Genomic DNA, 22,216 nt, shown 5'->3' on the forward strand with positions numbered 1-22,216 from the left:
GGCCAGCTGTAGGCAGACATCCGACGGACCCCTCATAGCCCCCCAAAGCCAAGTCAAACACATAGGCCCTGGGGTCACTTGAGCTTTAATTCTGGGAGGAGGGATTTGCTTGACTGACGTGCCATGCTCTGAGATTGGCCTGCTGGTCCCCAGCAAGCCCAGCTGTATGCTCTAGTGCCCGCCGTCTCTGTAGTTTCTCTTCCAGCTCTGCTGTCACATTGGCCAATCCTGGGGGGCAGGGGTGGGTACCCGACACTTCAGCTGCACCAGGGATCCCCAGTCCATGCTGCACCCACCCCACATCCACCCAGGACTGGCTACAGAATGTGTGGGGCTCAGTGCATGAGGAGTTTTGAGATGGAGACAGCAGAACATTAAATCAAGTGCGGGCCCTTCGGAGTGTGAGGTCCTGTGTAACTGCACAGGTCACATGCCTGTGAAGCCCCTCCTGCATCGACTCCCCCCCCCCCTGCCCCGCCCCAGGCCCCTTACCTGTTGTGGGGAAGAAAGCCTGCGCCGAGCTGACAGCCAGCTTCCTGGCCAGGCAACCAGGAAGGCCTTTGGGCTCTGGAGAAGACAGATGAAAGCTGAGGCTGGCCCTCCACTGGATGAGGCAGGGGTTGGGGAGGAGGGTTCCCTACCTGGCTTCAACGCAGTGGGTGGTTTTGGAGGCTTTGCCTGAACCTTTGGTGCTGGGGGACACTTCTTGGGCTTTAGGACCACCAGCCGACCGGCGGAAAGCACTGCGTGGACAAAGGTATGGCGTGTCACGTCCAGCAGTGAGCCTGCTCCCCCTGCCCCTTTTCTCAGCCACCCCCAGTCCCCACCCACCGTCCCCATTCACGTAGTCAGCAGCTGGGGCGTCTTCGATGGGAATCACGTAGTTTTCATCTGGGTTCGATAGTGGGGGCAGCTTGTCCTGGCTGGACCCAGGCGTGATGGATGTGGGAGATGGCTGCGTGGGGCCACCGGTGGGGCATGCGGGACCTGGTGGGAAATAGTCGTCACTTTTGGGACCCACATAGTGCAGGAACAACTCAAGGTGGGTCTATGTGCTTCTGTGAGTGGGAATGTATGTGTGCATGCATGGATACGGCATGTGTGTGCATGTCTGTGCATGTGCCCATTTTTAAGTCTGTGTCCCTGTGTAGCATAAACATGTACAGTGGGTGAATTTGCATAAATTGATTATATGTAAATATGTATGTATGACTACATGGGTGTTAAGGTCTGGTTGGGTACTTGTCTCTATTCGTGTGTACATGCATGTGTCTATAAATGTCTGAATTTATGCTGTGAGTGGATATGTCTACATTTGTGTGCACACGTGATTGTGGCTTAAGGTATGTATATGTATGCTAAATGGGACTGGAATCATGTGACACATGTAGTCATGCATGTGTGGAGCCATTGTGTACATGGATGTCTACATATGGCCTTCTGATTATGCTGGGGGACATAGTTCATGTTGGTGATTGTGGCATGTGTGTATGTATGTGTACATACATGTCTGTTGTGAACAGGGAGCCCCAGCATCTGCCCAGCTCAAGGCAGATCATAATGCTTCCAGCCTCTTCTGCTCCAGAAGCTGGACTGCCTCGGGTCCCTGTCCCAACACCCACCCTGATTTCCTATCTCTGGGTAGTTCCCACTCCAGGTATACCCTGTGCCCCTCTCCATTGCCCATCACTACCTACTGAGCTCCCTGGAAACTCAGCAAACGTGCCCTCCTCAGTATATCTTCCCCCGACCCTGCCCCCTCTTCTCCCCGACTCTAGGCCCCGCCTCAGCCCGAGGCCCCATCACAGAGCGCTGGGAGTGTCTCTGTCCAGCTGCGTCTGCCCCCTCCACAACCTGGAAGTTCCCAGAGGGCAGGGTCTCGGTAATTTCTGGATCCCTGAACTCCGGGTACAAGCCTGGGCACAGGAGGCACCACGTGGGTCCTAGGTCTCTCCCCGTTCTGCCCCAGCAACGGCAAGGAGGGGGTGTCACCTGGGCCGGGCACAGCTGGGACCGAGGGCGCCACCCACAAACTCTCGCCATTCTCCTTATCCGCCTCCACGTAGCCTAGAACAGAGAGGGCTGCCTGGAGGAGGCGCGGCGGCGCTGACCCAAGGGTGTCCCCGTCGGGCGAAGGTGCTAGAGGCACGGACTGGGCCCCGGGAGTCCCCTGAAGCCTCACCCACCTAGCACCTTCTCGTAGTCCTCGTCCAGGAGGAAGGGCACCAGCGCCTTCTTGGTGTGCAACACGAAATAGTTGACCACTGCATCGAGTGAGGCGCAGGAGACCTGGGGTGGATAGGGGAACCGGTTAGGGCCGCTGCGGAAGGGGCGCGGGTCCCGCCAGTGTGCTTCCCCAAACCCTGGCCCATCGCTCACCGGCTCCTCCACGTCGAGCACGTACTTAGTGCCCTCGCGCTTCACCTTGTAGTGCCGAACCACCGGAGCCCTGCACAGGCAGTGGGCAAGTGGGTGGCCTGGCTTAGGCCAAGGAATAAATACCCCAATCCCTCGTCCTGTCTCCGTCCCCATGCAGAGCCTAACCTCCCTTCCCTCTTTCCAGCACACAGGAAAGACCCCGCTCCTAGCCCTGGAGCTGCCCCCAGGGGACCCCGCCCCGATGTACTCCACCCCCCAGGAACGCCCTGTCCTTCTTCCTGGATCCGCCCCTGGGTTCTGACCGCACCTTGGATGTGACCCCACCTATAACCCTACTCCGGGGCGGGGCCAACCTCAGGATCCCACCCCCGTGGCCTCTGGCCCACCCCCACGTCCTCCCTAGTCCCAGCTCCGACTCTGTCCCCAGGCAATCTCGCTCTAGGATCTGACTACGTTCTCACGTCTGACCTCGCCCCCATGCACAACCCTATTTGGGACCCCCCGGCTCCGGAGTTGCGCATGCGCACCCGTTGAGCGTCTGGCGCGTAGTGACCGACACAGCGCCCGTGCCATCCCCGCTGGGCCGCAGCAGCAAGTTCCCGCATTCTGGGTAGCGCTCCAGGAGCAGTTGCGCCTCCAGCCGGCTCACCTTCAGGAAGCACCTGGGACGGGCCGCGTCACTCACACAGGACAGGACCCGTTCCCCAGAGACCCAGAACGCCCTCCCGTACGGAAACCCGCCCCTGGACACTCAGCCTCGCCCCGCCCATAATCCCTCCCCTGGACACCCAGTTACACCCTACCTCTTATAAACCCCGCCCTGGGCCACGCCTTCTAGGCACCTAGATCTGCCCCTGGAGACCCAACCTCTTTACCCTAAGTCCAGGCCCTGCTCCCTGGGGCCCTGCTCTGCCCCACCCCCAGGCCCAGGTTTCGTCTCCGGAGGCTCTGTTCAGTACTCCAGGCACCTAGACCCTCCCCTGGAGGCCCAGACCCGCTCCCCAGGCACCTAGACCTGTACTCAAACACCAAGTCCAGCTCCCAGCACCGGACCTAACCCCGCCCCAGACCGGATGCACCCTGTACTCAAGACCCAACGGTGAGATCCCATTCACTGCCCAACCTCAGCCCCACGCCCCCCTTCCTGTAGCCCCTCAGGCCAGGAGGGACACTTACGAGGGAATCTCCAGAGAGCGGCGCACCTCCTCTTTGGCTAGGGCCTCCGCCATCATGTACAGGTGTCCAGGTAGCAGGGTCAAGTTGGATGGAACACGGAGCTGAGGGACAATCAGGGCGTCAGGGAACAGGCAGCTGTACCCATGTCACACGAGGGCAAACCGAGGCCAGAGTGCAGACGGGGCTGGAGGTGGGGGCAGGATGGGAACCTGGGTCTGGGAGCCTCCCTACACTTGCAGAGGCACAGAGGCTTTCAAGGCTGTAGAGAGAGACTTTGATGATGGGGAGGAGGACAGAGCAGATGCTAGATTGTAGTTTCAAACTCTACAGGCTGCAGGGGTCAGGCAGGGAACAAATGAGTAAAACAGAGATCAGGAATGCTGACTGAAACTCCTGGTTTTTAAGTGATGGCAGCTAATTTTAAAAGTTTTATCACTTTGTTGGCAAAACAAAAGATGTTTATGGGCTACATTTGGCTTGTAGATCACCAGTTTGAGACCAGTGTGCTATACTGTAGGGGCTTGTTTGGGTAATGAAGATGGAAAGAAAAAAGAGGATTTCTGAGAAGGCTTAGTGGGAATGGGAAAGAGAGAGACAGCAGGCAACCACTCTGACCTCCACCACCGTCAGGATGAAGCCTTTCCACATCTCCCGAGACTCCAGGCTCTCTACCTGGGGAAGGAAAGAAGTCCACGTTGATGAGCCTCATCCTATTCATCTGTGAAATGGGAGTGAGGAATAACAGTCCGTTGCCAAAGGCTATTTGGAACATTAAATGACTTAGGACAGATTAATTTAGGACGATGTCTGAATATAAGTCCTTAGAAATGTGGCATGTTATTCTTTAATGTTGTTACACCAACATTTAGAAAAACATAAATCAGATCATGTATCTCCTATGCTCTAAACCCTCCCAGGGCTCCCACCTCCCTCAAGGTAGAAGCCCAAGTCTTCTCCATGGCCCACAGGGCCCTCCCTACACGACCTGCTCCTGTCCCCTCCCCATCCTCACCTCCTCCCTCTCTCTCCCTCGCTCACTCTGCTCCAGCCACACCGGCCTCCTCACTGTTCCTCCAACAAACAAGGTACACCTGCCTCAGGATCTTTGCGGGTGCTGTTCCCTCTGCTGAAGGGCTGTTTCACAGAATCTGCACTGCTGGCTCCCTTACCTCCTTCCGTCCTCAGTAAGGCCTTCCCTGATCATACCTCTTAACATTACATTCCTTTTCCTTTAGCAATGTCTCCCTAGCATCTACTGCCATGTGACACTCCATATATTTTACACATTTATATTGTTGATTGTGTCTCCACCACTCCTGTAAACTCCACAAGGGCAGGGATTTTTAATTGTCTCTTCACTGCTGTGCAACTAGTAGAAGAGGGTCTGACACACAGTAGGTACTCACTAATGTTTGTTGAAAGATTGAATGATGGCAGTGATGAGCTTGTGGATCAGATCTTGTTCTGGGCACTTTACACATATTATCCCATTTTGCAGTTGAGGAAACAGGCCCAGAGAGGTCAAGTGACTTGCCCAGTGTCACAAACCCAGTGGTAAACTCTACATGACTCTGTGCCAGCATGTGTTAAGGATGGGTGCAGTGGAGAAGGAGGGTCTCTTACCCGCTCCCCCCTTGTTCAAGTTCAAGGACTTACCTTGAACTTGATCTTCTGGTTCCGGAGGACCAGGTTGAAATGGGTGCCAGGGTCATGGGAGGTCCCCCATGGAGCTTCATCTGTGAGTTTCACAAATGTTCCAAGGTCTAGCTTCTCCATGTGCTGGGGGCACAGAAGCGGAAGTCTGAGCATGAGGCCTGTGGTCCCGCAGGACCCCTGGCCTGACCACACCATCTACAACTTCTGCTTGGTCCCTGGGGTCAAGTATGGGCCAACTCATGAGCCCTCATTCCCATCCTTACCTGGAAGTCCCGATTGCTATTGTAGAAATAGAGAGTGAGGCCCTGGAGGCCGGCCCAGAACTTCTTATAATCCTGGGGACCAGAGGTGGAGAAAGAGAAGGATGTGAGGTGGCAAACTGGGTACCTCCAACACGCCCACTCCTGCCTCAGGACCTTTGCATTGGCTGTTCTCTCTGCCTGGACACTCCCCAGATCTCCACATAGTTTCCTTCATTACCTGCTTTGGGTCTTTCAACAAATATTGACTTTCAGGAAGACCCTCTCCAGCCATGGCCCAGACTCTGGGGATCTGTTATTCTCTGAGAAAGGATCAAAGGGAACTTTATTGGGACCCAGAGCAGTCCCCCAATTTATGGAGGGGGAAGTTATAGGAGTGAGTTGAGCTAACAGGATTTATGATGCTCCATCCATCTACTGGGCCATCCACCCATCCATCTACCCATAAATATTTACTGGCATATCTTAGGTGCCAGGCCCAGGGATAGGTGCCGAGTCTATAATCTCAAAATTTCACATGGTTGTGGACTCTACGAGGTTTGCAGATTCAGGATTTCCCCCAGGATTCTGAATTCCAAATGTCCTAACTCTCTGGAGGTCCAAGGGGCTGATACAGCTCAGACTTTAAGATTCTAGGGGATTTTTCACCAAATGTTCCCTGAGCACCTATTGTGCAACCAGTTCTCTTGTAGACAAAAAACAGTAAGTGGGACATGATTTCTGTTTCTAAATAGATCATTTGCCAGAGAATAGAGAAAGCACAGATACTAAAATCCTCCAGGAAAGAGAAACTAGGATCCCTGGGGAGGGCCAGACCCTGGACCATGAGATCACACAGGAGGAGAGTGGCCCTCCAACTAGAAAATCTGGGAAGGCTTCCTGAAGGAGGAGGCACTTTAATTAGTCTGTAATGATAATGAGGATAGTGCTTATATTGACAGCTACCATCCATTCATTAATCAATCCATTCATCCATCCACTTCTCTACCCACCCACACATCCACCCACTCGTCTACCCCCACCACTCATCCATCCATCTATCTCTTCATTTATCCATCCATCCATCCATCCATCCATCCATCCATCCATCCATCCCTCTATGTATCTACCCATACACACATCCACCCATCCGTTCGTCCATCTATCCACCCACCTATCTGCCCATCCATAGATAGATACATCCATACATTTAACTAACACTTATTGAGTACCTACTATGTACCCAGCACTGTTCCAGGTACTCAGAACAGAGCAATAAGTGATTAAACTCAGTATAGTCAGAACTACTTTGTCATGCACTGGCTACGTGGCATTGGACAAGTTATTGAAGCTCTGTGCCTCAGTTTCCCCACCTATAAAATGGCAATACTACTGGTACCCACCTCAGAGACTGTTGTGAGAATTGGGTGAATTAATACATGTAAGGCACCACCAGTGCTTACCCTGAATCAGGCCCTCGGCCTGCTGAGGGCTACCTTCTGCTGCAACCATGACTATGGCCCTATTCTACCCATTTTATAATAGAGAAAACTGAGGCACAAAGATGGAGAGTCACTTGTATAAGGCCTGGGAGTCAGGAGGCGTGGAGTGAGGATGTGAACCTGAGTCTCATACTCTGGGGCCCACAGTCTTTCGTAACAACTGTGATCTGCTGCCTCTAGATACTTTCTAGACTGCGGTGGGGGGATTTGGGTGCATGGAAACACAAGGAAAGGAGATGGGAACTGCAATGACAAAAGCAGGGAAATGGGTAGGGAAAGCAGTAGGTGGATGGTTTGGATTACGGTAGAAGATGAATGAATATGGGCAGTGGTGGGGGCAGAGGGTGAGAGAGATAGGTCCTTAGTGGGAACCCAGGGGCTGGGCTGTATTCTGAGTAAGACACACACACACACACACACACACACACACACAAACACACAAACACATGCATTGGTCCTGTGGCCAGTATCTGGTCCTGCCAAATGTGGTCCCCAACAGCTCTTCCTGTCCCCACAAGCAACTGTCCTGATTTTGTCCCCTGCAGCTGAAGTTCACAAAGTTACTTCAGGGCTGGGGGAAGAGGAACTAATCAATTTAATTCCCCATTTCCTGGAGGAAGTCCCTGATCCTGCTTGTGTCCGACAGACAGAAAGAAAGAGAGACTGAGACCGAAAGACTGAGACCAAGAGAGAGGCAGGTGGAGACAGACAGGGAGAGACAAAGAGAAAAAGATCAAATAAGTCAGAGACACAGAGAGAGAGAGACAGAGGTAGACAGGTGGGCAGAACCCCTCCCAGCCCCCGGCCCATGCCCTACCCCATCCAGCACCCACCCCGCTCTCCTTGGCCAGGGGTGATGGAGGCTCAGAAAGGTGCCTCACCTGCCTGGCCGCCCAGCAGTGCCAGGCTCCCTGCTTCCCCTTACCCGGTCGCAGGGTCCCTTCTTCTCCAGAAAGCTCTCATAGTAATGTGAGGGTAGGGCACACTTGGGCTTGGGGACTCGGGGTGGGCTCAGGGCTGAGGCCATGGTGGGCCCGGGTCTTTGGCCCGACCTCTCCTTCCACTGGGCACCTCAGCTGGGCCAGGAAGCAGAGAAACAGGTTCCAGGGGAATTTCCTCTCTTCTGTCATCTCCCGAGGTCCCTCCCCTGTCATTGCTGGGCGGGAGCTGGGTTGGGCAGGTCCAAGGATCCTGGGGAAATCCCGGCCTCTCTGGTCTCCCCCAGAGATTCAGGAAGCTGTGCTGGAGTCATGGAATGGAGGAGGGAGCCACATGAGGCTTTCAGTGTGGAGCAAAGATTGGGTAGACGGTGTACCAGGGAGGACCAACAAAAGCATGGAAATGAGAAAGGAAGGAGTGTGGTGCCTGAGTGGCTAGGGCATGTGACAAAAGAGGACACAACAGGAAAATAACACGAAGGCCTGAAATGCTCATCAGGCTGCCTGGACATTCAAATTCTTGCCTGTATCTACCCCAAAATCTTGCTGGGATTCTGATAGGCATTGTACTAAACCTGTATATCAGTTAGGGTAGACGCGACATCTTTACTATGTCAAGTCTTCCAGTCCATGGACATGATCTGTTTCTTCATTTATTTAAATCTTTGATTTCTTTCATCAGTGTTGTGTAGTTTTCAGTACACAAGTCCTGTATCTGTTTTGTCAGATTTACATCGAAATTTTTTTTGAGCAACTATTAACAGCCTTGTATTTTTAATTCCAATTTTCACATATTCACTGCTATTATATAGACATGCAATAGATTTTTGTGTGTTGATCTTGTATCCTACAACCTTGCTGAACTAATTCATTTATTATTGCTGGGGGAGTTGTAGGTTTCTTGAGATTTTCTATGTAGACCATCATGTCATCTGCAAATCGGGCTAATTTTATTTCTTCTTTTCCAATCTGTCCACCTTTTATTTCCTTTTCTTGCCTTATTGCTCCGGCTAGAACTTCCAGTACTATGTTGAATAAGAGTGGTGAATGTGGACATCTTTACCTTGTTCCCAATGGTAAGAGGAAAGCATTCCATCTTTAACCTTTAAGTATTATGTTAACTGAAGGTGTGTAGATACTCTTCACCAAGCTGAGGTGGCTTCCCTCTGTCCTAGTTTGCTGAGAGTTTTTATCATGTGTGGGTGTTGAATTTTGTCAAATGCTTTTTCTGGATCCATTGATATGATTGTGCGACGTTTCTTCTTTAGCCAATGTATTTGTTTTCTACGGCTGCTGTAACAAGTTATCGTACATTTAAGGGACTTAAAACAACACAAATGTATTATCTTACAGCTTTGTAGGTTAGAAGTCCTACATGGATCTTCCAAAGCTAAAATCAAGGTGTTGACAGGGCTTCGTTTCTTGCTGGAAGCTCAAAGGATGACGGTTTCCTTGACTTTTCCAGCTTCTAGAAGTTTCCCACATTCCTTGGTTCATGGTCTTGTTTCTCCATCTACAAAGCCAGCAACACAGGTAGAATCCTCACATTATATAACTCTGAACTTCTTCCACTATCACCTCTTCCTGACTCTCTTCCACTTTTAAGAACCCTGGTGATTACATTGGGACCGCCTGGGTAATCCAGGATCATTTCCCTATTTTAAAAACGGCTGATCAGCAACTTTAATTCCATCTGTAACCTTAAATTCCCTTGTCCAGCTAACCTGACATATTCACAGGTTCTGGGGCTTAGCACAGGGACATCTTCAGGGAACCGTTATTCTGCCCACCACAGCCTGCTAAATACGGTGGCTGGACCCACAGTGGATGTTTGGGGGACTCCTAAAGGAGGCCTGAGCTGGACAAAAAGAATAATCAATTCACATTTATCCAGATCTCACTGGACTGATTTTTGAATATGGAACCAGCCTTGCATCCAAGAATAAACTTCACTAGGTCATGGTGTATAATTCTTTTTATATATTGCCAAATTCTATTTCCTAATATTTTGTTAAGGATTTTTGCATCTCTATTTATGAGGGATATGGTTTGCAGTTTTCTTTCTTTGGAACATCTTTATCTGGTTTTGGTATCACGGTAATTAATGCTAGCTTGAGCAAATGAATTGGGAAGTATTCCCTCCTCTTCAATTTTCTGGAAGGGGTTATACAAAAGTTGTGTTAATTCTTCTTGGAGCCTTTGGTGGAATTCTTCACCTGGTCCTGGAGATTTCTTTTTTTGGAGTTTTTAAATTGCACATTCAATATCCTTAATGGTTATAGGGCGAGGCTGCGTGGCCTTTATACACGTAGCCAAAAATAGCCTTTGGAATCCAATGGAGAGCTGTGTGACTGGGCAATCTCTAATAAAATGATAACAATACCCACCATAAAGGGTGCTGTAAATGGTTAATAAGGCCACAGAGGTTAATTTTAATTTTATTTATAAAAGACAATGGGGAGCCATAGGATTTAGAGCAGGGAGGGAGGTGGTCATAGTTGCATCCCTCTGAGGCCAGGGCAGAAGACGGACAGTGTGAGGGATAAGTATGGAGGCCTGAGTCCAAGGACATAGCCAAGGCCTAGGGGGGAGAGGCTGGAGGTCTGGACGCGGATTTGGGAAGAGTCAAGTGAAAGTGGGCAAGAACATGGAGAATAAACAGAGTTTGGGGGCTGGGCGATGCCCAGTTGGTGGCTGGACCCGGGGTGGATGTTTGGGGAACTCCAAAAGGAGGCCTGAGTGGGACAAAACGGAATAATTAATTCACATTTATCCAAGATCATACTGGATGTCAAGCCCTGTTCCTTGAAGTGGAATAATCATCTCCACGGGGAAACAGAAGTGAAGCCACTTGGCCAAAGTCAAAGAGCTGGGAAGTGGTGGGGCAGGATTTCCAGTCAGGTCCAGTCTAATTTCAGACCACCCTGGCCGGACGCCCCTGCCCCCAATGTCCTGTCTCCTCTTCCTGGCTGGGGTCCTCGTAAACCCATCCGTGGCTGAGCCCAGCCAGTGGCTCTCCACAGCCTGGAGAAGCCCCCACCCCAGGCTTTTAGCTTAGTGGAGGATGGGGAGTCCCGGTGCTGGGAGGTGGCGCTGCGATACGAAGTAAAGGTCCCAGGTCAGGGTCTGGAACAAAGAGGAGGGCTGCAGCCAGGCGGAGTACCAGCAGCAGGGCTCCGCCCAAGCGTCCGCGAGTGCTGAGGGTGTGGCCGCACCCAAGAGGCAAGTTTTGACCCGGGAACTGATTGACTGGCTGGAGACCAAATACTGCAACTGATTGGTTATGTTTGGCACGAAGCTCCTGTTGATTGGCCGAGAGGGACGCCTGCCCATTGGCTTAGTCCGAGTTCTGCAGAAGCAGCATTTTAGTGGAATTAAACAGCTACTGCTTATTGGCTAAAGATTAAATGACCTTCCTATAATTGGTTAGCGTACTCTGCTCTAGACCAATCGCGAAATCAGCCGTGGCCGACGGAGGATGGAAATTAACTCTTTAGAGACTACCTACTGGCTGGCCGCTTTAGATTTTCGGCGCCTGGCGGCTTCCGAATTCTGGCCCGAAGCCCCAGGGCGCAGTGCCTAGTTCTCCCGGACCTCAGTTTCTCCCCCGGTCCCAACGGCCGAGACCTGCGTGTCCGTCCAGAACGGTGGCCGTGTACCTCAGTTTCCCCGCTCGTCCTAACGGGCCGAGACCCCCGCGACCCCCCAATCCCAGGTTTCAATCCTATTGGTGTTGGCATTGGGTGGAGCCACTAGTTCCCTGATAGCAGAAGTCCCCGGCCTCAATTTCCCCATGAGCTCTCGGTTACCACCTCCCTCCCATAAAGAGTGGCCTCAGACTTCAGTTTTCCGAATGTCCCCGGAGGGCTGAGCCCCCGATTCCCTTTCTCAAGTGCGCAGGCCCGGGCCTCAGTTTCCCCGCTCGCCCTACAAGGCCGAGCCCCCCACCCGCCCACCGGCGGCAGCCAATGGCTGGGGCGCTCCCCCCCCATGGGGGCGGAGCCGCGTCACACACCGGGAAGAAAGAGCTGGTGCGGCGCGGGGCGGAGCGGCCATGGCAGGTACCGTGGGCCTGGCGGGGTGGCTGGACAAACTGAGGGCGCGCGGCCCCTCTGCAGCCTCTCGCTGCCCACAGCTCCGGAGTCGCTGTCCCCGGTGGGTGGCGCGGGCGAGGAGGCGCCAGATGAGGACGAGGACGAGGTGGAGGCCGAGGACCCCGAGCGGCCGGCGGGAGTGAGTGGAGCGCGCAGCTGTGGCGGCGGCGGCAGCGGGGCCGGAGCGGGGGGCTGCGGCGCGCCGGGGGCCGCGCTCACCAGGCGCACGGTCACGCTGCGCGTGCTCCTCAAAGACGCGCAGCTGGAGCCTGGCGCCGGGGTGCTGTCTATCTACTACTTGGTGAGCGCCCCCCAAATCCCATCCCATCCTGGCTGGGGCAAGAAGGGGAAACTGAGGCCTGGAGAGGACACCACTGCTTTATTGGTCGTGTGACCTCATTCAATCTCTCAGTATCCTAGTACCCTCCTCTGTAAAATGGGATTTTTTCTCTCTCATGGGGTTGTATGAGGATTAAATGAATAAAGAGCTCAGCAAGTTGCCTGCTACACAGTAAGTGCTTTGTGTTTGCTGTTATTACTATTACTGTTATTGTTGTTCAGTTTGTGAATGGTGCAATTTGTGAACTGAGCACCTGTTGTGTGCCAGGCTGTATGATGGGTGTTGGGGACACAGTAGTGATCAAGACAGACCCTATCCCCGCCCTTTGGAGGCTCACAGTCCAGTGAGGGGAGGGAGGGACAGACACATAACTGGGCAGTTTTGATTCAAGCTGATCAGGACTGTGACAGTGGACAAACAGGTACTGGGAGGCATCTAAGATGCAAAGCTTCCTGGAAGGGTGCTGTAGTGGGAAGTGGGTGCCAAGCTCTGGGAGCAGCATGGGATCAGGGAGGACTTTCCAGAGGAGGGGTCTTGGTAGGTACCAAGTCCTGGGCCCAGCCAGCCCACCTTTGATGCAGGGGAAGAAGTTCGTGGGGGACCTGCAGCCGGATGGGAGGATCGTGTGGCAGGAAACCGGGCAGGTGTTCAACTCCCCCAGCGCCTGGGCCACCCACTGCAAGAAGCTGGTGAACCCGGCCAAGAAGTCAGGCTGTGGCTGGGCCTCCGTCAAGTACAAAGGCCAGAAACTGGACAAGTACAAGGCTGCCTGGCTCCGGCGACACCAGCTCCATGTGCCTGCAGCTGCCGCTGATGAGGTGCGTCCTTCAGCCTCCTGGAGCAAGCCGTCCTTGACTCATTGTCAAATAGGAGTGCCCAGAGAGAGGACATTGGAGCTGGAGCCTAGAGGGATGAGCAGGAGTTTGTGAGAGCCAGATGAAGGGAAGAGCTTTCCAGAGAGAGGGAATGGCATATGCAAAGCCATGTAGGCACAAAGCAATACCTGCTGCTTAGACAACCACGTTTAGCTGATGCAGCCAGAGGTTTCTGTGTGTTATGTAGCTCAGGGGGCTGGAGACATTGGCAGGAACCAACCAGATCTGGAAAGTTCTTGAAAGCCATGATAATCATAGATGTTCCTTGAATGTTCACCAGCTGGGTGAACTTGGCCAAGGACCCTCCTTGGTCTTCATCATATGTAGAATGGAAATAATAACAGTACCATGTATATTAGACATATTTAGATGGAGTAGATATATGTGTATACATTTGGCTGATAAGTCTGAAATCTGTAGGGCTGCAGGCAGGCTGGAAACTCAGGCAGGAGTTGATACTGCAGTCGATGCAGAATTCCTTCTTTTCTGGGAAACTAGAGTAGATATATGTGTATACATTTGGCTGATAAGTCTGAAATCTGTAGGGCTGCAGGCAGGCTGGAAACTCAGGCAGGAGTTGATACTGCAGTCGATGCAGAATTCCTTCTTTTCTGGGAAACTAGTTTTTGCTCTTAAGATCTTTCAACTGATTGGCTGAGGCCCACCCATTTTCACGGGTAATCTCCTTGACTGAAATTCAATTTATGGTAGATGTGAGCCACGTCTACCAAATGCCTTCACAGCAATACCTAGACTAGTATTTGATTAAATAAGTGGGTACTAGAGCCTAGCCAAGTTGACATACAAAACTAACCACACCAGGGTATAGGGCCATTCATTCTGCAAACACTTAGTAAATGCCAACTGTGTGTCAGGCCCTGTTCTAGGTGTTGTGGAGATAAAGCAGAGAGAAAAAGGAAAAATCTCCTCCCTCGTGGGGAGACAAAGAAACAAAATAAATAAGTCCATCTTATAGTATGTCTCAAGAAGGGATGGGAGGTGAGGGTGGAGAAATAGAGTGGTCAGGGAAAGCCTCACTGAGAAAGTGGCATTTGAGAAGAGAACTAAAGGAGGGGAAAGGGAGCCATCAGAGTATCTGGAAAACAGCACATGCAAAGGCAGTGGAGCTGGACTATGCCTGGCATGTGGGAGGAACAGTTGGGAGGCCAGTGTTGGAGCAGAGTGAGTGAGGGGGCGAGAGGGAGAAGGTGAGGGCCGGGAGGGGACGGGGCAGGTTGTGCAGGGTCTTGTGGGTCGTGGGGAGGATTTGGGCTTTTTACCAAAAAAGGTGGAAGGTGGGAGCCCTGGAGGGCTGTGGGCAGAGGAGGGACTGGACCTGACTCAGGTGCTCACATGTGCCACCTGGTGGCTACTTTGGGGAATACAGACTGACAGGACTAGGACGCAGGTGACTGTACTAGTCCAGGTGGGCCATTGAGGTGGGGAAGAAGTGGGCAGATTCTGACTAATTTTGAAAGTGGACCTGATGGGATTTGCTGATAGAGCAAATGTTGGTGTTAAGAGTTTTGTTCGAGCAAATGGGTGGACGGGGTTGCCCTCATCGGAGGTGTGGGATTTGGGAGGAAGAAATTTGGGGGGACATTCAGGCGCATCGTGGCTGTATTGAGTATGAGACCCTGTGAGCCCTCTGCGTGGAGACGTCGAGGGGCAGCTGTACCTCTCATCTGGAGCTCAGGGAAGCCCCGGGATGGAGACAGAACTGTAGGCATCGTCAGGGTTTGGCGGGGTTGGAGCATAGTGGAACAGGACTCCTGGAGGGGTGCGGGTTGGGAAGAGACCACAGGATCTAGCCCTGAGCAGCGATGGAGAGAGTGGGAGACCAAGGGTATCCTGGAGAGGTGGGAGGACAGCTGGCTGAGTTTGGGGTCCCTGAGGAGTTCCCAGGGGCTGGGGGGACCTGCCAGGTTAGATGCTGCTAGGAGGGGGAGGAGGACGAAGGCTGAGATGTGACTATTGGATTTGGACACAGACAGGTCACCTTGGCAAGGGAAGTTTAGGAGAGCTCAGGCGGAGAGGTTATTGAGAGAATTTAGTAAAATAATCCATGCAAAGTACATGCTTCTTGCTCAATGGATGGAACAACAGGGCATATGGTCAGTTCTTTGCACACATTAACTCATTTCACCCTGATGCCAACCCTATTGGACTGGAAATCATTGTACCGTTTTACAGAGCTCAGAGAAGTTAGGGCGCTTGCCTTAAGTACACAGCTTGTTTAGGATTCGAAAGTAGGAATCGTCCACATGAAGGAGCTCAGGCCTGAGAGGTTGCCAGAGCCTGAGGCCGCCTTTACTCACTTTCTCCCTCTAGTGGACACCTGGAGCAACGGCAGGGAATTAAAGCTTAGGCCAGCCGGAGGTCTGTGTGGAACTTGGTGGGGGGGGGGGCACCCAGCTGAGGGTCCCACTGCTGTGTCTACCCCTACCCCGCCAGAGCCCGGCCAGCGAAGGGGAGGAGGAGGAGCTGCTGATGGAGGAAGAGGAGGAGGAGGTTCTGGCAGGGGTCTCAGCGGAGGACAAGAATCGGAGACCACCTGCCAAGGGCGCCTCCGAGCCTGCCCACACCGGTGAGAGGGGTGGGGGAGGACAGGCGGCAGGCAGAACTTGAATGCAGGAGGAGGCTGGGGTCAGGTTTAGCCTTTCTTATCCTCAGTGCCCCCAAGATGTCTTGCTGACTTCTTAGCCCCTCTGCGTAATTTCGCTCTCACTGCCTGACTTCTTAAGCTCTAATGCTGGATTTTCTTGCTCCCAGTGTCCAATTTCTTTATGTGCTGCCGATTTGTTGGCCATGCTGCCTGATTTCCTTGCTTCCCAATAGAATTTCTTTGTCCTTTGCCTGATTTCTTTGCCCCTCCCCCCAGACCTAGTTTTCTGAGGTCCTCACCTGATTTCCTGAGCCCTTCATCTGACTTTTAAATCTCTGTCCGATTTGTCAACCTGCCACCTGATTTCCTAGTCCCTCAGCCTGATTGTTAAGGCTGCTTCTGGAGTTTTTTCTTTCTTGGGTCGCCCCATCTTCCTTTTCCAGTTCCAGGCAGGGGAGGGACTGACGCTGCCTTTTTTCCTCCCTCCCAACCCTCCCTCCAGAGACCACGCCCCCGGGGAAGCGGGTGGAAAACAAGATGCGGGTGCCAGTGAGATACTGCATGTTGGGCAGTCGTGACTCTGCCAGGTCAGACACATCACATGCCAACCACACTAACCCCTCCCCCCACTGGTTTGTACTTGAGCTCTCACCAGCATGCGGGAGGGAGCAAGAACAGGGGTAGGATGGGGACAGGCCTCAGATCCTCAAGCTACCTGGAGTGGGGAGCCAGCTTGGGGGTTCCTAAAACCATGGAATCCTCCGGCTCCTATAGAAACCCCCACACCCTGGTGGAAGTAACATCCTTTGCAGCCATCAACAAGTTCCAGCCGTTCAACGTGGCCATCTCCAGCAACGTGCTGTTCCTGCTGGTGAGTGCCAGCTCCCACCTTGTCCTTTGGGGGCCAGGGACACCCAGGCCTTGGGCAAGAGGCTGGGGCACCCAGGAGGGAGGGGGTCCCTGGGATGTCAGCTTGCTGTGGGCAGGGACGTTGTTTGCTTTGTTCACTATTAGTAAACAGTAGGCGCTCAATTAGTGTTTGTATGGAGGCGGGTGGGCTTGCCCCTGTACATCGCAAAGGCCCTGGCCCCAAGGACGGCATGGGGGCCTGGTCCAGTCTGAGCATGTCTTCCGATGTCCTTCTTCCCCAGGACTTCCACAGCCACCTGACTCGCAGTGAGGTCGTGGGCTACCTGGGAGGCCGCTGGGACATCAACAGCCAGAGTGGGTATTAGGGGCCCGGTGGGCAAGGGGGTGTTTGGGGCTGGGGTCCATGTCCACATCTACTTCCCGCCTCTGTGCAGTGCTCACGGTGCTGAGAGCCTTCCCCTGTCGCAGCCGGCTGGGGGACGCGGATACTGCGGCCACCATGGAAGAGGAGGTGAGGGGGTGCACTGGAGGGGGCATTCTGGGGAGGGCTTGGGTGGACACAGCTGCCCTGGCAACATGTCCCCAGCAGCTAGCAGAGTCAGCGCTCAGCAAATGTGCAAATGAGTGTGTGTGAAGTGAGTCCTTGTCTCTGCCTGGCACTGAGTAAAGGCCAGGTAAGTATTAGCTGCCATTCTTAACGTTTTTGTGATGGGTCTTGGTACGTGCCTGGCACGGTGCTCAGCGCTCTACACCCACCTTCTTGGCAGCGCCGTGTGTCCCAGCGCACACCTTTCTCTTTCTGCCGGCTCTTGCCTCCACTTGCTGAAGGCATCGGGATTGCCTGCGCCTGCTCAAGTGCACGCACATCCACATCTCTCTTTACTTATTGAGCGCCAACTGTGTGCCAGGCATTGTTCCTTGAGCTGGGGACACAGCAGGGAACAAAACCTTTTGCCTTTGTTTCATGACAGGTGTATCTTTTAAAAATGTATTTATTGACTGTCCCCCCCACTGGACTCAGTGAGGGTGGAGGAAGTGACTGTACTGGTCACTGCTGTGTCCCCAGGCCTGGTACACAGCAAGTGCTCATTAAGTGTTTTGCACATGTGGGGCTGGATGTGTGCCAGGCGCACTGGCTGCAGGCGTGGTGGGAGCGCACCAGGCCTGGTCAGGCCCCTGCCTTACCCAGCCGCGACTCTGCCCGCAGATCTACCAGAGCCTCCTCCTGCGGGGCCTGTCCCTGGTAGGCTGGTACCACAGCCACCCACACAGCCCGGCGCTACCATCGCTGCAAGACATTGATGTGCAGATGGACTACCAGCTTCGGCTCCAGGGCTCCAGCAATGGCTTCCAGCCCTGCCTCGCCCTGCTCTGCTGTAAGTCCTGGGCTGGGGGCGTGCGTGCATGTCTCCTGGGCCACCAAGTCCCCCAGGCCCAGCCCCCTCTTGCTGTTTTCCCACAGCCCCTTACTACTCTGGCAACCCAGGACTGGAGTCCAAGATATCACCCTTCTGGGTGATGCCTCCCCCTGAGGTAGGCGGTGCTGCTGGAGGCGGCCAAGGGCCTGGCATGTGGGGTGTGGGCATGGAGGCTTGCAGGGTGGAGCCAGGCATGTGGGGACCACTGGCCCCTGCCATCATGGGATGGGGGGGCTTAGGGTGCCTGGTGGTGACCAGCTGGTGTCCCTGCCAGCAAAGGCCCAGTGACTACGGCATCCCCATGGACGTGGAGATGGCCTACGTCCAGGACAGCTTCCTGACTAATGACATCCTTCACGAGATGGTGAGCTCACTCCTGGGTGGGGCAGGTGGGGGCTGCTCAGGACACGGCAGGACTCAATAAACCGGGGCCCCAGTCAGGCGCTTCTGCAGAAAATCACTTGTGGCTCTCAGGATCAAGTCCCGGGTCCTTGCCGCGGCCCCCCCTTGTTCCCTTGCTCACCCATCTGGCCTCCTAGTTGTTCTGGGCCAGGCTAGGGCCAGTGCACCTGGCGCTGCTTCTCCAAGTGGAGACACATGGAGGACTGCAGGTGCTACCACGATGGTTTTTAATACCCATGGGTCAACAGGCGTTTAAAAAATGGAGCTAGTTTGTTACACCTGTGGTTTCACAAGAACTATTGGGATGAGGCTAAGGCAGCAGGGGGCGATGTCAGGCCTGCGTGATTTGAAGCATCTCGTTCTGCATGTCTCCCTTGGCCTGTGTGTGTGTGGGGGGGCATCAGTCACCCTGACCAGGGCCCTCCTGTTGATTGCCTATGATGTGTCTAGGTATATTTTCCTTTGTGGGGCTCCCTAATTGCTCCTGGGTGGCACTACTCCCTGAGCGGTAGCCTGCAAAGCCCCGTGAGTAGTGGCAGCGCCTGTCCTGCTCACTGCTGTAACCCCAGTGCCGGTGTGGGGAGGGACGGAAGGAGGGGGTCCCAACCATGCCTGTCCTGTAGATGCTGCTGGTGGAGTTTTACAAGGGCGCCCCAGACCTTGTGCGGTTCCAGGAGTCCTGGAGCCAGGAGCACACCTACCTTGACAAGCTGAAGGTAAAACCAGCCCCAAGTCCCGTGAACCCCTCCTACAGGAAGCCCCCCAAGAATATATCCACTGGCAGCCTGAGAAACACTGATTTCCTAACTTGTTCTGTACAAAAGTATTTCAGCTGGAAATGAACGCTGCCTAAGAAAAGCCTTGTTTTATCACACAGGGGTCGGGGTGGGGGTGGGGAAATCACCATCCAAGTGTGCATGAAAATGGTAAAGCCCTGTAGACCTTGGACCCACGGAGCATGGGGAGGGGGTGCTGACCTTGTTTAGAGCGTGAAGAGCAGGGGCTGTAGTGAACTGCGCTCACAGGCCCCACATAGGGCGACCTTTAAATGAGGCTCATCTGATTTATTTCCTGCTTGAAAGGCATTCTCAGAAGACATCCTCAACTCTGCTTTGCACAGAAACGCAGTTTTGCACGCATGTTTTGTTCAAACTTAAAAAAAGACCAGGGTTCAAGTTGCCCCTGGTCACCTCCCACCCCAGCACTAGGTGGGGGTGGCCGGCAGCTGCCTTTGGAGGCCTGGAGCTGAGTGGGCCCTGGCATGCGGCGTTTGTGGGATCCAGGCTGGGCTGCGGGTAGGATTGGGAAAGTACAGATACACCCCCACCAATTAGTCAGCAGGGCCTTTGGTTACTCAAGGCTCCTCTCGTCAAAAACAGTATGGCTTTACAGACACTGTGTACCTCGGCCAGGCAGGGGCACTCGTGCCTCAGGGGCAGGAGTGGGATCCAGTCCTGCAGCATGGTCCTGCTTGTTTCAGGTCTCCCTGGCCAGCCGGATGCCCAAGGACCAGGGCCTGTGCCACGTCCTGGAGCAAGTTTACAGCATCCTGAAGCAAGGGAGCTGAGGGCACCGGCCTCTGAGGACCCGGGGGGCCTCCTGGTCAGACTGAGTCCCCGCCCCCAATGGCTCTGGGTGAGGGGGACGGGGTTAGGGGCTTTGTTTGCGGCTGCACTGCTCTGTTCCTATGTGACCGAGTTGTGCGATGGCTGGGACTCAGGTAATAAAGGAGAGAAACAAGCAGCCGAGGCATGTGTCGCGCCCTGGGGTGGGGGTCCCCCTAGCACTCATCACCAGGTGCGTACGCTGCTGTCTGGACGGTGGTGCATTCATGGAGCTGTGTGTGTGGACTGTGCTGGGCTGACCCTAGCGCTGCTCCTTCCTGGGACTGTGGGAGGGGCGTCTTGGGGACATACCTCCCACACTGGTGGCTGGGTAAATGACAGCCACCCTTCATGGTCCCACTGTGGGAGCTGCGTGGGCCCAGCCCTGACCAGAGAACCCTCGGGAAGGCCATGAGTGTCTGGGTGAGCCTGGGAAAGGCCTGCCCTACACCATAACCAGTCAAGAGGCTATAGAAAGAGACATTTAATACTTTTTTAAAAAATCAGGAAGACATTTCCATCTGCCCTAGACGTGACCAAAGCTACGCTGCTTGGGTTGGTCAGGATGCCTGTGTGTCCCCCAAGTAATGGTGTCCAGGGGTCTGTGCAGGGTCACTGCAGGAAGGGAATGTGAACTAGGCCCAAGTCCCCCCATGGAGGCCATTTCAGACTAGGCCAGAGGGGAAGCAGCTGCAGGGCGGGGGCCCTACTGGTCTGGGCAGCTGCCTGCCTTGGTCTGGAGGAGATAGCCAGGGCCACTACGGTCAGGGTACGGCAGCCAGCCCAGGGGCGGGGGGAGGGAAGCGCCCCATGACCTTCCCCAGCATGACCCCAGGAGCCAGGCTTCTGGGAACATTGACTCATCAAAGCCTTTGTGCTTGACCTTCGGCGGAAAGGAAACTGGGGTGGGGGGGGGTCCCATGGTCCCATGTATGATGTGTTGTGTGTGTGCTGTGTGCGCAGCTGGTACCAGAGAAACGCTCCATGTGCTTGGCTGGGGGTGGGGCACCGGCAGGCAGGGACTGAGGGAACATGGGGAGGGGGTGAGCACGGGTGTGTGGGGCTCAGTGCCCTGAAGCTGAGGACAGGGCCTGTCCTTAGAGACCTGGCCTCTGGGGACCCCTGGACGAGGCCCTCCCGGGGAGGTGGCATCTGTGGGTGAGCAGGCGCCTGGGAAAGTCTCAGGAGGATTTAAAAGCAAGGTGGCAAGTCTCAATCAGGGGTCCTGCTCGTACCACCCCATCACACAGACTTTCCATCCCCTCCCAGTGAGGGCAGGTCAGGGTGGGCCAGTGTGGAGGGTGGGGGGGGTGTGTGCACGCATGTGCGTGCACCCACCAGAGTTCCCAGTCCTGGAGGGGGCAGGAGGAAGTTAGTGTTTCTAAGAGCACCTTAGTGTGAGCCCCCTCAGGGCAGCCGCGTGGAGTGGGGAGGGGAGCCCCCCCCACTGCTGTGGGTGAGAACTAGTGTAAACAGGGGCCCTGGCCTCCCCGCTGGCGTTGCTGCCCTGAGAGCAGCGCCCCTGGCTGCGCTTTGGGGCAAGTGGAATGCAGGCGACCTGGACGGAAGAGCAGGCAGGCCCACGCCGTCACTGAGGCAGGGGCACCAGCACCTCCACGTAGCTGAGGGGGAAGAAGCCCGACTGGCCGTGGAGCATGCCCTCGTACCAGTTCTCGTCGATCTGGTTGGTCAGCGTGATGATGTCGCCCTCGTGGAAGCCCAGCTCCCCATCATTCTCGGGCTCAAAGTCGTACAGCGCCTTGCAGCTCGGCTGGTCCAGGGGCGCTGGGGGTGGGCAGGGCTGGGTGTAAGGTCTAGGCGTGCCGCTCGGACCCAAGGCTCCCTGGGCTCTTCCACTGTGCAGGGTGACACAGCCAGGCCCCCCGGGCCTGCTGCCTCGATGTGCCTCAGTTTCCCCCAAGGAGAGCCACTCTTTCCTCTTGCTCCCCAGGGTCATTGGGAAGGAGGAGCAAGTGACACGAGAGATGGAAAGGGTTCTATGAATGGTCATCACAATGCTCCTGGAAGGAGCTGGGGGTGCCCACTGCCCTCAGGGTGCCACTCAGAGAGCCTAGAGCTGGTGGGTGCCCTGGGTGTCACAGCAGTCCCTCTTGCACA

At 54.5% G+C, this 22,216-nt stretch overlaps 3 protein-coding genes across 5 annotated transcripts in view; 1 reads left to right on the forward strand and 2 right to left on the reverse strand.

The window, feature by feature from the left end:
• Nucleotides 1-67: 67 nt before the first annotated feature.
• On the reverse strand, nucleotides 68-8,059 carry STAP2 (signal transducing adaptor family member 2). The gene is made up of 13 exons (XM_019744039.3): nucleotides 7,878-8,059; nucleotides 5,475-5,546; nucleotides 5,212-5,334; nucleotides 4,171-4,227; nucleotides 3,556-3,656; nucleotides 2,907-3,041; nucleotides 2,380-2,449; nucleotides 2,187-2,289; nucleotides 1,993-2,067; nucleotides 832-987; nucleotides 642-743; nucleotides 493-567; nucleotides 68-228 (listed from the first exon to the last, which is right to left on the reverse strand). Exons 1-13 carry the CDS (start codon nucleotides 7,977-7,979, stop codon nucleotides 86-88), a joined length of 1,314 nt encoding a protein of 437 aa, XP_019599598.2. The 5' UTR covers nucleotides 7,980-8,059; the 3' UTR covers nucleotides 68-85.
• Nucleotides 8,060-11,805: 3,746 nt separating this feature from the next.
• MPND (MPN domain containing) lies at nucleotides 11,806-20,237 on the forward strand. 2 transcript variants are annotated; one of them, XM_019744022.3, is made up of 14 exons: nucleotides 11,806-11,951; nucleotides 12,026-12,285; nucleotides 12,906-13,142; nucleotides 15,654-15,786; nucleotides 16,307-16,391; nucleotides 16,579-16,675; nucleotides 16,956-17,028; nucleotides 17,109-17,185; nucleotides 17,882-18,050; nucleotides 18,137-18,207; nucleotides 18,367-18,456; nucleotides 18,945-19,019; nucleotides 19,118-19,210; nucleotides 19,975-20,237. In XM_019744022.3, the coding sequence occupies exons 1-14, from the start codon at nucleotides 11,945-11,947 to the stop codon at nucleotides 20,059-20,061; spliced, it is 1,554 nt and encodes a 517-aa protein (XP_019599581.2). In that variant the 5' UTR covers nucleotides 11,806-11,944; the 3' UTR covers nucleotides 20,062-20,237. The 2 variants fall into 2 exon arrangements, with proteins under 2 accessions (XP_019599581.2, XP_019599582.2); XM_019744023.3 differs by lacking the exon at nucleotides 18,945-19,019.
• Nucleotides 20,238-20,567: 330 nt separating this feature from the next.
• SH3GL1 (SH3 domain containing GRB2 like 1, endophilin A2) overlaps nucleotides 20,568-22,216 on the reverse strand; it is a 34,890-nt gene continuing 33,241 nt past the window's right edge. For both annotated transcript variants that reach the window (XM_019744044.3, XM_074337613.2), the window contains one exon: nucleotides 20,568-21,883. In XM_019744044.3, the coding sequence (XP_019599603.1) occupies nucleotides 21,687-21,883 (197 nt within the window). In that variant the 3' untranslated portion in view covers nucleotides 20,568-21,686. The remainder of the gene's footprint in view (nucleotides 21,884-22,216) is intronic.

Source organism: Rhinolophus sinicus, chromosome 15 (genome assembly GCF_057876585.1).
Source record: "Rhinolophus sinicus isolate RSI-liver-muscle chromosome 15, RSI-T2T, whole genome shotgun sequence".
Classification (NCBI taxonomy): Eukaryota; Metazoa; Chordata; class Mammalia; order Chiroptera; family Rhinolophidae; genus Rhinolophus; species Rhinolophus sinicus.